Source organism: Carassius auratus, chromosome 34, assembly GCF_003368295.1.
Source record: "Carassius auratus strain Wakin chromosome 34, ASM336829v1, whole genome shotgun sequence".
NCBI classification, from domain to species: Eukaryota; Metazoa; Chordata; class Actinopteri; order Cypriniformes; family Cyprinidae; genus Carassius; species Carassius auratus.
The window spans coordinates 27,134,780-27,152,529 of NC_039276.1; the positions used below are offsets into that span (position 1 = coordinate 27,134,780).

General features: G+C 38.8%; 1 protein-coding gene across 1 annotated transcript; it reads left to right on the forward strand.

The window, feature by feature from the left end:
* The first annotated feature begins 3,761 nt into the window (after positions 1 to 3,761).
* LOC113053671 (indian hedgehog B protein) lies at positions 3,762 to 10,040 on the forward strand. The gene is made up of 3 exons (XM_026218855.1): positions 3,762 to 4,682; positions 6,353 to 6,614; positions 8,396 to 10,040. Exons 1-3 carry the CDS (start codon positions 4,383 to 4,385, stop codon positions 9,073 to 9,075), a joined length of 1,242 nt encoding a protein of 413 aa, XP_026074640.1. The 5' UTR covers positions 3,762 to 4,382; the 3' UTR covers positions 9,076 to 10,040.
* Positions 10,041 to 17,750: the final 7,710 nt, after the last annotated feature.

Genomic DNA, 17,750 nt, shown 5'->3' on the forward strand with positions numbered 1-17,750 from the left:
GCTCATCCGTGGAAAAAAAAGAGACCTGAGGTTTCGGGTCGGTAATGAAGGTAAAGAGAACCATAGAGGGGGGAGGTCCCACAGGCTGCTATTGATGCATTGAGTTATTCAGGGCTCTTGACTTTAGGCCTCAATTACAGCCATTTGGCAGCAGCACTAACGTGTGGAGTCGCGGCTGTGGCGAGTCCGGTCCACACTGCCCGACCCTGTGCTTGTCCCCTGGGCAGTGCTTTGTTTTTTTAGCAGGCGGCTAGCTCAGGCTGCTTTTAGCCTCTGCTTTTATACATCTCTGGTATTATTTTTTCCCTGCTTGCTCCAGCTGTGACTGCCCCAACCACTCCTCGTGCTCCACTGCATGTGGAGGAATGGAGTAATTGGACATTGGCATTGCACAGCCCTCTGCATGCATGAATGAATTCAGTGACATCTTCTATCTCTGCTCCAATCAAAACAGAGGCCTCCAGAGACTTCGAGTGAAGTTGGGATTCAGGTGCCCTTAACAAAAGTTCTGTCGTAAATGAAATATTATAGATTGTGCACCTAAACTACACACCATGTCATGTAATGACATGAGCAACAGGTTTAATTAATTAAATTAATTAATTAATGGAATTTTAGAAAGATAGTGTTGTCTCAAATGTTGCACTTTCTCGTGTGTTTTAACACACTAACACTATTTTGCTACAATGTGGCGCAGAACAGTGTACAAGTTTGCAAAATGTGACACACCTTTCACTCTGAGAAAAACTGCGAAAAACGAAGCTTGTCACTAAGGCAGTACCCTCAAAGCGATTGTACCTTATTTAAACTTAAAAGGTTCATGGTAGTACCTTAAGGGTAATCTAAGGTGCTAATATGCAACGGTTAGGGCAGCATTGTCCAATCCTGCTCCTGGAGGGCCAAAGTCCTGCAGAGTTTAGATCCAATTGGATTATTATTGAAACTAAACTCTGCATGATAGTGACCTTCCAGGAGCAGAATTCAGTATCCCTGTTTTAAGGGTAGATAAGGTGCAACGTTTTTCCTTTAAAGGTTTTTCCTTTGCAATTTTATAAGAGTGTTTAATTGTAAAATTGCCTTTGGCTTCCACCGTAGAGAGAATTGCTGGAGTAGGGGGGGTGTTAGGACCCCACATAGTTTATCATGCAGTTTGAGGGCACTGCCCCTCTTTCCCCTGAAGTTTTTAGGGACAGCAGGAAGTGGTGAGGGGGAAAAAGCTGCTATTACCTTCAGGGGATTGAAAGAGTGGCTCACAGAACACCAAATCCCACCACAATCCACAAGAACGCCATTCCAAAGAACGAAAACAACTAAAAACAGAGTTGTTTACCAGTTAATAGTGGAGAAACACCAAGTTGCCCACACTCTTTCTCTCTCTCTTTCTCCTCCTCCCCCTCGGCACTCATTCTCCCTGTCTCTCCTGCCCACCCTTTGTTGGTTAGTTCCGTGGGTAGCACTGGTGCCCATGTGAGAACCCAGCAGACCCAGTTCACTCACCCCAATGACAGCAGATGAAAGGCTCCCTGGCTGGCATTATTTGAAAGGCACCCATCTCCCTCTGTTTTGGCCCGGGTGTCCTCTTATTTCACAGGGCAAATTAATAACTCTGCTACATCAATGGACTCTCACTAAAAGAGCCTGGGTTGGTGACTGAACCACTGCCATCGCCCGGTTGACAGGGAACAGCCACTGCTGCGTTGCCTTTAAGGACGTGGGCTCTTTTCTTGAGGGCAGGAGGGATTTCTGACTGGATCTGACCACTTCTGAGGCATTGTCAACAGCCAAGTTCAATAGGCAGGCCTGCAAGGAGCCATGTCTTTATTTACATCCATCAAAGGGAAGAGGACATGCTCAGTGGGATCCACACACTCTGTAATTGTGTCTCTGTGATCTTTCATAGTCAAGATGCAAAAATTTAAAAACAAGTTGCATTCCATTTATGCATGCTGGAATTGCTCACACATACCTGGTTTCCATGGGACTTTACAGTACCTGTAAATTAAATCTGTGGAAGGTGAGCTAGTGGAAGTTAGTCACCAAGTTTAGAGGAGAGTTTGACACAGTTTTTTAAGACTTTGGTGACTGTAATTCATGAAGTGCTTATTTCATGTCAAGAATATATTTAGATTAATGGTCCAGATACAGGGCGGCATGGTGGCTCATTGGGTAGTACTGTCGCCACACAGCCTGGGACTCCCTGCTGAGCAATGAGGCCTTTCTGTGGCGAGTTTGCATGTTTTATCTGTGTTGGCATTGATTTCCTCTGGCTGCTCCAGTTTGCCCCACAATCCAAAGTGATGCAGGTGAATTACAGAGCCAAAAATGCCAATAGATGTGAATTAATATATGTATGTCTATTTGTGTTAGCCCTCTGATGTACTGGCTTGTTGGATTTCCTGTGATCCTGCATGGGTCAAGAGGTTTGGAGAACGGATGGATTGGTCCAGTTAATCTAGAAAACAAGAGTTCAACATAAATAGCAAATAAAATACTTTAATGATTGTTTAGAGGAACAACTGGCCATTATGGTAAGAATGAGGGATGGGTAAAATCACCACACAGTTTCACACTGACCTGTACCAAATGGTCAAAATGAGAGTGAGTTTGATTGAAAGAGTGTTTTCCTCATCCGCTCAATTACACTCTTTTACTCCTTGTTCCAAATGAGGACATACCAACCAACAAACCTAAAATACTTTGATATTTACAGACATAAATAATAAAAAAATAAATCAACACCAAACACCATGTCTGTTAAATTTGCTTTTGAAATGGGCACAAAACCACTAGCCCCATTCCGGCAAATATTTGCAGAGCTAATTTGGAAGACTTGGGTCTGTTTCCTTTCCCTCGTTTAAAGAGAAAGTGAACAGAGTTCGAGTGTCACGGATATATCTGTTCTTAAGGTGCTGACCGCTGGCTACCTCCACACAGTCATGACTTGTGTAAGTGGAGTGTCTTCTCTCAGAGCTGTAGAATAGAGCTGCTCCTGTGTAACAGTCTTCCAAGCTATATGGTCCTGTCTTTACCAGCTTCATCTTCAGTTAGAACAGTGAACCCCTCATGCATGTCCCACCACTTCTTATTACCTCAGCACAGCCCAGCACACACTGGAGCTTTGTCTCCTTATATCTGATACAAATCAGATCCATTGAACAACTGATGTGAATGGAACTTGGGAACCAGGAAGCTGTAATATACAAACCAACATTTCTTCAGCTCAGCCAAATTTTCACAATGCTTATCTTGTCTGTTAGCTATAATCTAATGGTCAATGCAGATTTTTAATGACCTGACACATAGTCATGAGAGTCTAAGGGGATCACAAAACACCAAAATGTCCTTCCTATTTGTTACATCACACTGGATTTGATCCGGCTGGACAAATAAGTGTTTTTTTTATATTATTATTTGAAAACGAAATTACTTTCTATACATCACTTTTATGTAATATTGCATAACTTAATAGATCATGTAAAAAATAAAAAATAAAATAAATAATAATAATAATAATAACAACTTGTCTTTGACTCATAAGCAACGTAGTTACACCTGTCACCAAAAAGAACGGTCTCAATAAACGGGTGTCTTCTGATCAATAAAAGATCAATCATTCATTCGAAAACGAATGCGCCAGGTTCTAGTCTAGTGTGTTTCCTTTAGCGTATCAATGTTATAAACAGGTTGGGGAGGGCAACAGTTGCTCACGTTTGTTTGAGGAGCAGCCAGGCTAGTTCTCTATTTGTGGATCTATGAATAGGAGAGTCTGAGTTCACAGTTCTTCCCCGAGACTTGTGTTTGCCCAGCCAGGCGCTGTGAAGCGTTAAAGGGAGCCGGTGGGTATACGACGCACCCAATGTGACCCATGGGGAGGAGTGGCAGGCAGGGACAGACAGGGGCAAAAAACTGGCAGGGTGCGGTCTCAGTTCGCCGGCAACTCGGATCACTTGACGTGCGCCCAAGGACGTGCTCATTCAAAGACAGCAGCCGCGACAGTCTCTGAGTCTGACAGCTGTGTGCGCCGGAGTCGCCATGTATCTCTCTCTCCTATAATCTGTTAGATAAATAAATGGACTTGCCTGCTCACTCTTATTTCGGTGATTTTCTCGAGAGACCAGCGTTTCGCATTCTATGGGCACGGAGCACTTGGTACCACTGGATCTTTTCTCCAGCGTCTCTCCATGACAGCCTCTGCGTAAAGCGACTTTTACGCACGGACGATGGCGTGGATAAGGGTGATAAAGAAGTAGAGGTTGTGTCGTCCTCCCCATCTTTTACCCCGTGGGGGGGAATAAGGTTATTCCGGGGGGTAGTTTCTCTTTGAACGGCGAGCTGTGCCACCATACCACTCCGTGTCGGAGTGCCCGGCCAGTTGGGGTGGAATGCGTCTTCCCGTGGTGTTTGGGCTCCTCGTCGGCTGCGCCCTGATTTTCGCACCTGTTAACGAGGGCTGTGGGCCGGGGAGGGGACATGGGAAAAGGCGGCCTCCAAAGAAACTGACACCCCTTAATTACAAGCAGTTTAGTCCAAATGTAGCCGAAAAGACACTGGGAGCCAGTGGGAGACACGAGGGAAAGATCACCAGGACCTCGGAGCGCTTTAAAGAGCTCACACCGAACTACAACCCCGATATCATCTTTAAAGATGAGGAGAACACAGGTGCGGATCGACTCATGACGCAGGTGAGCGACACTCGGATAATGCAGCTCGAATGAATTCAATTATCTGCCCATTAGAAACACTCTCAGATCCTCTGATTCGATTGCGAGCGCATTAAACCTGTTGCTCAGCGGTGCGCCCTTTGCTCAGCCCCACCGACGCGCTATAATCGATCTCCACAGCTTTCAGAGGAATTTGTTGCTGACAGCTGCTTGTCTTTTAAAATGGCTTAATAATAAAGCTTCTTCGATGGCATTATGTTTTCAAAAAGCATACGTTTGGGTTCTTGAGTTTGGTTGTATGGCGCTTTGGATATTACATTATTATTATTTGTTTATGTAACTTTGCTGGTCCTTCAGATAAACATGTTGGTTTCCTATTTAAAGCTAAAAACTTTACTAAATGACTAGAGAATATGCATTTCTTATGATGGTTCTCTGTTGAACGTACAGGTTTTCTCATTCATGGAAAATCTAGGACCTGTCAAATACTACTTTTCGACATGCTTATGAACTCTTTTAAATAAAATGTGAATCTTTCGTTTTTGCACAATGGATCGAAATAACAGCGTTTATTTAGCATGCAAACCATATATAAAAAAATATTTTCGTGTAGTATTGTATAAGCAAAAAATTTAAACAAAACAAAAAAAATCTAAAAGTTTCTTATGTTAATTCACTCTAAAACTTGAATTAGTCATACATGGAAATCGTTCTAAAATAAGTAAACTTTCCATTTAGTGTGTGGTTTATTTAAATCATTTATAAATAAATGACTCTGAACTTATGACATAAAAACATTTTAATTGTGGTTAGATACATTATATCTGTGCTTTGGCAATGAATGATCCTTTCTATTCTGAAATATGAATTTGCTGTTAAAAGCAAATTTGTCTTGTGTATTCTAAAGGGTGGCGAATGTGGTTAGGTTAAATGAGTAAAAGTGAATCACTCAACATTTTGTACACATTTTGTACTTTGGTTGTTGAAAAATACCTGTGGGATGGTAAAAATAAGTCAGTATGTATTTGTGGGTTCAGGCATCACTCAGTTCTCCTCATGATTCAATAATCTGTCATTATGTAATGTTTTTCATGGGTGCTTTTGAAAGCAAACTCTTCAGGCATGAAAGAGAGGTGCCAATGTGGAAATACAGGGATTACAGTAACTTAATAAGTTAGTGTAGAATTAAATACTAATTTATTTAGGAAAGCAAAACTTATTGTTGGAAAGTGTGCAGTGAAAAGCTCTGCATGGAAGACACAAAACAGGGTAAACAAAGGGAATTTGAATAATAATTTCTAAAATGTCTTTTAAAGCATAGTGATCAAATCATCTTTATGTTAACGATGTAAAGCTTTAGCCTGTGTTTTTTTGTTGTTGTTGCATATTTTCTGTGGTGCTATGACTGTATTCAACTCATTGAAGAGGTGATCCTGGACTCTTTAAAGTATAATTTGCAGATCTCTGGATAATGTTTTTATTCTTCTACCACAACATGATTCAGTGTCATTTGAATCAACTCTGCCTGCTTTTTTGCCTGTAATGTAATTGTTTGTATGTGTGTGTGTTTTGCCCTTTGGAGTTATAACTTGTCTTGTTTGCGTATTTCTTGCAAAACTCCAGTAAATGCAGGCCATGATCTTCCACGTGTGTAACCCAGGTCTAAACATCTTTCCTTGTTGCATTCACAGCGCTGTAAAGATAAGCTGAACTCTCTGGCTATCTCTGTGATGAACATGTGGCCCGGGGTGAAGCTCAGGGTGACCGAGGGTTGGGATGAAGACGGCAATCACTTTGAAGATTCGCTGCATTACGAAGGAAGAGCTATCGATATCACCACCTCAGATCGCGACCGTAATAAATATGGCATGCTAGCACGTCTAGCGGTGGAGGCCGGTTTTGATTGGGTCTACTATGAGTCCAAATCTTACATCCACTGCAGCGTCAAGTCAGGTAGGGCTGACACTACATATATCACTATGTCCAATGAGTTATTCAAAATAATATAATGTAATATTCAGCCGTAATACTCCTAATTTTACTAGGCATCCCATCTAAAATGAATTCTTAGGAAAAAAGGGACAAAAGCTGTCACTGGGGTGGTACCTTTTAGGTACTAATATGTACATGTTAGGTATTTATATGTATCTTTAAGGTACCAGTATGGATTTTTTAGTTACAAAGGTGTGCCTTTTGAAAAGGTACCGCCCCAGTGACCTCGTTTATACCTTTTTTTTCGGAGACTGTGGGTAAAATTGAAATATGTATGTAGATTAAAACAACAAGAAATTGTTTTTTTTTTAAAAAAAGGTTTATGATTGATTGTAGAACACTGTCTGGTCTGTTCTCTGGTGTTTGAACTAAAGAGACTCCAGACTGAAAGATTCATATGCGTTCAGTGTGCAGTTAACTCAGGTGTGTCCTATTGTGGTAAAGGTGGTCATTTCTCATTAACTTGGGTGAGATAAGTCTTAGGCCTGGGATGAAGGTACCAACAGGTAACAGATCACATCATTAAACCTTAAATACCTGCCTCTACTTGAGTCACCAGAGACCAAATTATGGTTAGATTACATCCCATCCCACATTACATCCCATTTGGGTCTGACTATCCAGTTTGTTTTAAAGGCTGTAGAGTGTTTCACCACTGCTAGAGAGGAACGAGACCTGTGTCTGGACATATCTGAGGCCCTTCTGTTATCTTTCTGATAGAGCATGTAAACACAAGCATGACCTGTTGTCTTCTTCTGCTTTATCAAAGTCCTTTATAGGTGTGTTTTCAGCTGGCTTCTTCAACTCTTGTCAGATTTGTAAGAATTCAGGGACTTACTTCGGTATAAAAACAAAACAAAACAGGGACACAGTTTAATAGAAGATACAATATTATGAAATATATATATATATATATATATATATATATATATATATAAATCTTTATAACTCAAATATAAACAAAACATTTGGAGTTGTGAATTTTTACTTTATGCACGTCTGCACACACATACATACATATGCTAGAACAGTAAATATGTATCTATGTGTTTATGTAAGAGAGAGAGAATGTGCCTCAAGAAGTAGGACTGGCTGCTAAAGTCCTGTGAGATGATTAACCAACTCCTTTGTTTTCCAGACGGTAACTCTGTTGTCCCCTTTTCTTAGAACTCTTATCTCCGCCTTTCTTATCACATGGCCCCAGTACTTACCTTTCACAAATATTTGTGTAGGACTCAACAGAGACTTAAGACTCATTCAACTTTTTGTAGTGCATACATCACTCCAGACCCCAGACACTTCTGCCGGACAGAAGTCACAGGGAGCTGAGATTCAATCAAGTGGTTATTTATTAGCTTTTATTGCATTTTTACCCACTGACTGGAGTCGTGCGAAAAGAAAACGAATTAGCTTGAAGGATGGCGCTTGAAATGTTTGCCCACACACGCCAGGTTATTTAACCACTGCAACTTTCAATTTGATTGGATTTTTATGGGTTTACAATGAGAGCAGGAGTGTGTTTGTGCTTGGGTGGGTGTGTGTGTGTGTGTGTGTGTGTTTTAAAGATTGAAGATTAATCTGAAGAAGGCACTGTGCCATTTGAACAACCCAAACCCAGTCTTTAACGAACACATGACCTTTGAAATTATTTTAAGCTACTGTGCACATCAAGGAGTCGCAATAGAGAAAACGGTCAATTAGATTGCTCATTTGTCATTATATTCTCTCCATTTTTTTTTCAGAGCATTCTGTGGCTGCAAAAACCGGTGGTTGTTTTCCCGCATCGGCTCTTGTCACCGTTGAGGATGGAAGCGTGAAGACTATGGACCGCTTACAGCCTGGAGACAAAGTACTTGCTTCATCAGAGAGCGACGGATATGGGCTGCTCATCTACAGTGAATTCATCGCCTTTCTAGACCGCGATCCTTTTGCAGAGAAACAGTTCTACGCCATTGAGACGGACTCGGGTGCTAAACTGAGCTTGACTGCAGCACATCTCCTGTTTGTATCCGAAGGGAACTGCTCAGGGCCTGTAGCGAATGCAGAGCTGAAGTCTGTATTTGCTAGTGATGTGCAGCCAGGTCAGTGTGTGGTGTCCACACGAGGAGCAGAACAGCAGGGATATCTGTCCCGGGTTACTCGGATCCGAATACAGGAGGACAAGGGGGTTTTTGCACCACTCACCCGCCATGGCACTGTGGTGGTCAATGGCATCGTTTCCTCCTGCTACGCTGCCGTGGACCAGAACTGGCTGGCTCACTGGGCGTTCGGCCCACTCAGGGTACTTTCTAGCTGGGGAGGGACAGTTGGACATCAGGCTGTGGGGATACACTGGTATTCCTCACTCCTGCACTGGGTTGGGACTCATTTGCTGGATCCAACACACTTCCATCCCTGGAGCATGATGGACAATGATAGATGAAAACAAGCAGGGTTAATGAGAATGTCACGCAAAAACAGAAGTTCTGGAAGGATCAAAAAGAAAATAAAGGAAGAAAAGTCCTGAAATGAAGATCACAATCACTTATGACCCTGAATAGACCCTAAAAGACTAGAAAGGATACAGCTTTTCTGTGGGTTGACTCTCATTTGAGGAAGTGGACATTGGATGTGACAAAATTGATCTTTAAAACCCATATTTAACACTTTTCAGATGTGTTTTCTTTACTGCCTACACTGGAACATTATCAGAAAATATATCAAGACGCACACATTTCCGCTCGGATATCTCCTATTCAGTCTCTATCTCTCTTATACACACATACACATTCACTAAACAGATAGTTTTAGCCGTTGAAGTAAGGAAACTATAGATGAATTAGGATTAAACTCAGGTATGCAGTGACTCAACCACAGGCAATCAGACCAACGTGGCCTGATAAGGCTTGAGACGGAGGAGGAAGTTCTGTGAGTGGAAAGTACACACAAACACGCCAATAGAAACATACATTTTACAACTGGTTTAAGGCCCTTAAGGCCCTTTCAGGTCCGGAGCGGTTCATGATAACTGTTCTGCGTTCATTCATATGGTCAGTTAAATGTTTTTCACTGTAAACGTAGAGGTGTCTTACCCAACTTAATCAAGTATTTAATGGTCACATTGTACACTGTATTTCTCCATCCAGCATACATAAGGGTTTTGAGTACTTTTATGAAAGCTTCATTCAAACAAATTAAGAGTTTACTCTGTGCAATGTGTAGCAATGTTTATGCCAGTTTATGTAGTCCTTATGTGTGCTTTATGCCGTAATACTCAATTTCCTGACTTACTGTATTTATCTGTTTTGTGGCATTATTTACATTTTACTTAAAGATGTCAGAAATTATATAATATTTGTAAAACTATTTAAAGATCTATTTTTCAGAATTAAAGATTATGGAAATATCTGCCTTTGTATTTCTTTAGTCTCTTCACAAACTTTCTCTGTTTTCAGAACTCCATGTTATTTTTTCCATTCAATTTTTCTAGTAGGGATATTAAAAAAGACTTCATTATGGTGTTACAAGCCATGAACCGAATCAACCAGCTATGAGGTGAATCATATCAGCACAAACTTTTATTTGAAGCACAAAAGATATTTGAATATCGGAAATAAGCCTAAGGTACTAAACTGTGTACCCGATTTAGTGATGGAAAGAACTAAAATCTCATGAAGCATGAGAGTATTTTTTTTTTTTTTTTTTGAGAGAGAGTAGGTACACCCGAATTATGTTATTCGCTGTGATTCATGCAGTGGACATTCTTTTGTTGTGACTATCTCATGGATGGAATTTTCTTCATGCTATCATGGGTAATGTCGTTTTTCTACTACGAATTCTAACAAAACCATAAACCACAGATTGAGAACTTTGGAGCTCAAGACTAGTCTTCTTTTAAGGTATAAGTTATCTTAAAAATCAGTTCCCCTATAAAGAAAATGAATGGGATTTCACTTCCAGAACCCCACTGTTGCATTCTATCCAGTGGTTCTCAACTGGAAGGTTGTTCCAGTATTGTTTTAACTGAAACAGTTTGCACTAGAAGAAAATTAAAATGTAATTTTCAGGATCATCACTCCAGTCTTCAGTGTAAACAATCCTTCAGAAATCATTTAAATATGCTGATTTGCTGCTTTTTTTTTTTTTTTTTTTGATGAACAGATAATCCAAAAGAACAGCATTTATTTGAAATAGAGATCTTTTGTAACAGGATAAATGTCTTTCATCTCACTTTTAATAAATTTAATGCCTTTTTGCTGAATAAAAGTTTTATGTTTTAAAATCTTACTTAAACCCAAACATTTGACCACAAAAATATGAAGCAGCAAAAAAAAAAAAAAAATGTTTTTAGCATTCATAATAATAAGAAATGTTTCTTGAGCATCAAATCCACACGTTAGAAACAATTTTGATGGATCATGTGACACTGAAGACTGGAGTAATGACTGCTGAAAATTCAGTTCAGTATAAGAAACTTAACTGTCACCACTGTGAAAGCATCAGTGCAGTCTCTTACCTCAGGATGCTGAGAGCTGAGAGCTGATGCTGGCAGACAGGCCTCCTGCAACTCCTGCTGCAATGCTTTTTCCAGACAGCAGGGGGAAAGTTACATTTTCAACACACAACTAATGCCTACATGGCAAAAAAAAAATATTTCTCATTACCAGAAAGGGGGAAGTCCAGCCAGGGTATAAAGTCGCTAGGAAAGACCAAGCAGATGACTCTGGACTGTTCCTGGACTGAATGAAGCTGGTGTTTCTCTTAGTTGAGAGCATGAAATGAACCACAGATAGAAGTTACCTACACAGGACGGACACAAGAGCATGAACAATATCTCTGTTACTGAGTGTGGACCTAAAGAAATACCTACATACAGTGACCCAACAAGTGCATAAATGTCAATGCACCTGCATTATTTTATGTACATAAAAAAAAGATTAAAAGTGATTGCAATAATGGCCTAGAAAAGTAAAAAATATATATATATATCACATGTATTTGCAGATTCCACATAGTTTTATTTTACATCGAATGTAATATTTATACACTTCTCACATGTCTGAGGTTGGTAAGATTTTTTTTTATTTTTTAGAAGAATATCTTCAATGTTATTTGATCAACAACAAAAAATAGTAATAAAGGCAATAATATTCTAAAATATTATAACAATTTAAAATCAGTTTTTTATTTGAATATACTTATTATGTATTGTATTCTACGATGTAAAGCTCTTCAGTATTCCAGTCTTCAGTGTCACATGATCCTGAAATGTCTTCACTGTCGCTTTTGAACAATGTAATGCAATACTTTGCTGAAAAGGAATACATTTCTTAAAAAAGAAATCTTACTCACCCCAAATTTTAGAAGGATAGTGTAAACCTAATTTGAAATATATTCCAACAACCATTAATCTCTACACATATTGTAATGTATATTTACAAATAAATGCTTTAAAAAATACATCAAACTGGATACTGTAATTCATACATTTTAAGCTGCACACAAACACCCCCACATCAAAACATTTACACATCCTTAGATGGATGAGAATAATAACTAGACAGTCAGGCACTGTCTACTTCCACGCAGTTGAGAAAAACCAATAAGGATTTCCCAAAAGCAAGATTCCAATACGAGCTTACCATCACTCATAAAAAGCTTTAAACTGTTTCCCATAACCTTTGACAACATTCAACCTCATATTAAATTAAGAACATTTTAGCCAAAGATCACTGTAACACAAGGCACAGCTTTGTTGGGAAACTTTGCCCAGATCAATGATATAATCTTCTTACAGCCAAAACACTGATCTAATGTACTGCAGGTTAAAAGCTGTAAAAGAGCCAGTGCAACACAGGAAATCCCATAAATCATGACTGAAGGTGTCTGTGTTGAACGAGTTTTGGAAGTGAAAGTAAACTTCTTTCAATGTTGTAGAAATGGCTCTCAAAATCAAACTAATGGCTGGAATTCACTACATGACTTTTCCAATCTGGGGTGCGTTTCCCAAAAGCATCATTAGCCAACAAAAAAATTAACAGTTTACATGCCTAGGGTCTTTGCATTGTAATAATGTACAGAGATACTTCATATGTATAAACGCTGACTTGTTAGGTGATGCTTTCTCATTAAAATCATACAAATTCCTATTAATTCAATGGAACATTTTCTCACACTAGGGATTACCAATATGGCGGCGTGGCGGCTTCACTTTGATGACTTCATGAGCAATCCAGTTCTGTTTTATATAGATCAGTGGGTTAGAGCCATATTTCGTCGTTAGTTTGCTGTGTCGACGTCATTGATTGCGCCGCACCTGGGCTGTGTTCTGCTTAGAGTTATAGACCCTTTACCATATTCTTTTAGAAGATTTCACCATCCACTTTGAATAATTTAAAAGACTTAAAGTTGTGGTTTATTATTATTACAAATACAGGTAGAACAGCATCCAGATGTGAGTTTACCAAAACAACGCTCAACTGCAGGTAAAACACTATTCAGAGATGAGTTTAACACACTCCGCAGTGCGTGCAGTAAGCAGTTTAAGCGTTTTCTGCCAGGTCACAGGGTAAGTGACTAATTATAGGTGATGAATGCTGGATAATGTTTATTTTTATTTTTATAGGAGTCTGGTATTGATAAATAAATGCATATATGCTTGTGTTCGATTAATCAATGTCTTGTTTATTTATTTATTTATTAAATATCCTCTAAATTAATAACTCTGACGTCATTGTATGGCGCAATCGTGATCCCAAGGTTCATTGCGTTTTTCCCTTTCCACTCGGTAAGTAGAAATTAATTAATAGGGATCGAGACTATTCTTAAAGATGAACAATGTCATAAATATACCTCTTGGAAAAGGAGAAGCTAAGGCGATAATTAAAAAAGAAATGTTAAAGAAATGGCAGGATAGGTGGGATGTGGATAAAAGTGGAACGAAATATTACAGCTTGCAAAAATCTATTAATGCTCAGGGTGTGAATAGAAGTAACAGAAGAGAGGAGAGTGTTTTAACCAGGCTAAGGTTTGATCACACAGGGTTAAATAAAACATTGTTTTTAATGGGCAAAAGTCCATCAGATGAATGTTTGGAATGTAGGTCCAAGGAAGATGTAGAACATGTATTGCTATATTGCAAGAAATATAGAGATGAGAGGATGAGGCTAAAACAAAAGATAAGTCAGACAGGAAGGAAGTGGAACCTTGAAGGTTTATTAGGCACAACAGGAGATGGGGTAAAGGATACACAGAAAGCAGTTATACAATATCTAAAAAATATAGGGATATACAATAGGATATAGATTTTTTTTTATTTTTTTTTATATAAAGTAGTATCAATGGATATAGCTCATGTTACATACTCTGATACAGTAGGTGGCGGTATGCACCTTTAAAAGTCATGGTTGCAATCTGCCAAAAAAATGAAAAGAAGAAGATGAAGAGACTATTCTTAAATTTACATTTAAATTACTTGCTGCACCACATGTGCAGTAGGCTAGCAAAGTTAGCTAATTAAATTCAAAGTTAATTTTTTTCCGCATATAATCATGAAGGTTCAATCATGGGGAATACAAGATTTTCAGTACTGATGTGTTTCCAGTTACCTATTTTATATAGCTCAAACTATTAAGCCATTTTAGCTAACATTATAAATGGTCAGGCCAGTAATTGTTTAAAATCCACGGATAATTTGATAATAAATGCCTAAATATTATCTAGATTCAAGATTTATATTCGTCACATACAAAATTATATATAGCATATATAACTAGCAGTGAAATGTGAGTAAAATTATTATCTGTTATTATCTGTTTAAAAATTATTATCTGTTATTATTATAAATTATTATCTGTTATTATCTATAATAATAACAGTAGAAACAAATTCATAACAACAACAGTATTGTGTCTCAGCACAATTTCTCACTATAGAATAAAACCATGTGTATAATTAATGTAATAATAAATGATGTCGTCATAAGTTATTGATTGATTCATGTACTTTTTTTACAGTGAGTTCTGCTGTGGTTTTGTTTGGAACTATTTTTGTTGGCGAAATAGAGCAAAACTTACATTATTAACAATCACAATCAATTAACAATTAATAAAATCAATTTTACATACACTCAAGCCCAATCTGACCACACAGGTGAAGAGAATACTGGTGTAAAATGTTAAATTCTGTTTTTTTTGTTTTGTTTGTCTGTTTGTATGTTTTTTCTTTATCATTAGGTCCCTCAAATTTGCCGGCAAAAATTATCTTTATTCTAACACTCCACCACGCACACACACACACACACACACAAATAAATAACAAAGGCACTTTTAAGAGCCACGTTCGTCTTGTTCACCTTTACCCATCACCTGTACTCTCTTCAGCTCTCTTTCTCGCTCCCCTCTCCTCTCTTTGTCTCTCTTTGTCCCCCCTCCCTGTATATTTATTTATTTGTCCATCTCTTTGTTGTGAGTCTTTCTGTCTGTTTGTTTTTCTGTTCTTCACTATGTCCATGAGTGATTCAGAAATCCAAGAAAATCTAATGGTCTTGGATAACTTGGTTGATCATCAAGAACTGAAGGATGAGCTCCAAAGTCTTGATGACTTTCTTGGTGAGTTGCAAGAAGAGGAGGCGGCAGCAGCACCATCTAAGACACCTGAGCCACGGCAACCAAAGGTGCACTGGAGAAAAAGAGACGTGCATGGAAATATTGTCTATGCAAGGCCGAGATCAAGCAGGGATCAGTCAAAAAAGGGTCAGTATTGTTTTTCATTAAAGATGTTTTGAGAAATCACATTGTTTAGGACCTTAATTTTGTAATAAAGCAATTAAGAAAATGAAGGAATACATGTTTAGCTTGATATTTCAGGGAAACAATCAAACCAGAACTAGTCATTTGATTTCTGACATAAAAAGTAGATTTATTAAAGATGTCACTAGTCTTAAGTGAAAGTGAAAAATTAAGTGAAAGTGGGACATTAATGTTACTATTAAATATTTTTGTAAAGCAGTATGAACTACAAAATTAGCACATAAAAAATTGTTTATTTGTGGGCTGTTATGACATTTTAGGAAATCTTGTCAATATTATGGTTATGCAGTAAAATGTGCCTGCCTGGTTACCATCATAGTAAATCGCTTGCAAGTTATTGGTCTTGGGAAGGCTGTATTTGAAAAGACTTGTTCTTCTGAGTGTGTTGTCAATGGCCAACCAGCTTGTTTCATTTTAATTTGCTTCTATATTAGCATTCCAATATGCTGTTATCATCTATATGACACCTTATAGGCAGCTAAACGAGAATAATTGGACTGTCCACATTAGGGTTTGGGAAATAAAAAGCTCTCCAGCTGTATGTTAAAGGGATAGTTCACCCAGAATTTTTTTTTTTTTTTTTACGTAATTTATTCACCCTCAAATTGTTTAAAACCTGTATTCATTTATTTGTTCTGCTGAACACAAAGGAATATATTTTGATGAATATGGGTAACCAAACAGTTGTGGGACATCGGTGACTTCCTTAGTATGGAGAAAGAAATACTATGGAAGTCAGTGGGGTCCACCAACTGTTTGGTTACATACAATCTTCAAAATATCTTCCTTTTTGTTCAGCTGACCAAAGAAATTAATACAGGTTTAGAACTCTTTAAGGGTGAGTAAATGATGACAGAATAAAAAAAATTGGCTGATCACATTCAGAACACTGATCCTACCTTCAATGCTCCTGACACTAACTGTGAGGTGGCCTTTGCTCCAGAGACTGTTGGTGTGTACTTCATTGTACACCATTTTCATTGTTTCATTGTGACAGTGGGTTAGAATGTAAATAAATGTTTGTATTTTTAAATTTGCTATTTTAACAGAGTGTTTTCTACAAGATCTCCAGCACTCACTGAGCGATTCCTCAGGTGATGAGGCATCACCTCTTGGAACCCCAAGAGATCCTCTTCTGGCATCTTCGAACTGGGGCATTCGTCAGAGTCTCTTTTCAGAGAGGTGGAGGGCAGAGAGACCCCGTCTGGTAAACACGGCTGCAGCAAAAGAAAGTGTGGCAACACACATCTGCCAGCAGTGTTGGAGCAGTCCAGCAGTTATCCGGTGCAGTGACTGTCGACCACACCCCTTCTTCTGTGCTGAATGTGACATCAGCGTGCACACCAGACATGTCCTCCACAATAGAGATGCCATGACTGCTGGCTTCTTCCAGCCATTGCCTCCAACAACTGTCGTGGTCGATAAGGCTCTTTCCCAATGTGGTAAGTTTTTCGTTTGTGTTTGTACCTGTGGAAATGCCTGACAAAATCTGTGGTTGTTCACCAGAGTCATTGAGGGTCAGTCCAGGAAAGACTGTTGCTGTGGTCACAATTAATGGTAAGAATGTGAAGAACTTCATTTTGTCCTGTTTGAGAAGCATCTTATGAAGTATACAAAGTAATGTATAAGTTGTATTAAGAACCCAAACCCTGACTGACCCAGCAAAGGATTGCATTACAGTGGATGTGTTTTTGATTTTTCCAGGACGATATGATCTAAGCATGCCCGAGTTATTTTGTGAGGCATGCAAAGCCACTTTTGACTGCTGCAGTGGCCGACCTTAACAGCAGTGACTACTGGCCGGCAACTCTTCAGTTTGCCACAATTTATACTACCGATATATTTTTCTCATTTGAGGAAATGAAGATGGTGGCACCAGGACTGTCCTGTCAAGCATTTTTAAGAATGCTGGATCAGCGAACTGTTCGCTTTGGTCGTGTGAGTATTGAATGTATAAATCCTGCAGTATCGTTAATGTATTTGAATTGTGGGCTGAAGACCTGTTTGATGTTAATGTATTTGTTGTACATTTATAAGCTTTTGGTTTCTTTATTTTTAATAGACTGGCAAGATCTCTGCAGACAGTTTTCAGAAAAGTTTTTTTGAGTGGGAGGCTGTGCGATTTGAAGTGGACAGTATATGCAAGGAAGAGCCCTTCATCTGCCCTGCATGCTCCCCAAATATGCTCGCCGTTTCCGTAGATGGAAACCGCAAGCATTACCGTTTTAAGAATACTGCTAGGTACTTCAAACTGTGTGTCACAGTGTTCTTACATATTAATAAGATAACATGGCTCTTTATTATGCAC

Coding starts and splice junctions, on each gene's coding strand:
- LOC113053671 (XM_026218855.1), top strand. CDS start 4,383: ATGCGTCTTCCCGTGGTGTTTGGGCTCCTCGTCGGCTGCGCCCTGATT. Junction 4,683..6,352: donor CGGATCGACTCATGACGCAG/GTGAGCGACACT, acceptor TTGCATTCACAG/CGCTGTAAAGATAAGCTGAA. Junction 6,615..8,395: donor CCACTGCAGCGTCAAGTCAG/GTAGGGCTGACA, acceptor TTTTTTTTTCAG/AGCATTCTGTGGCTGCAAAA.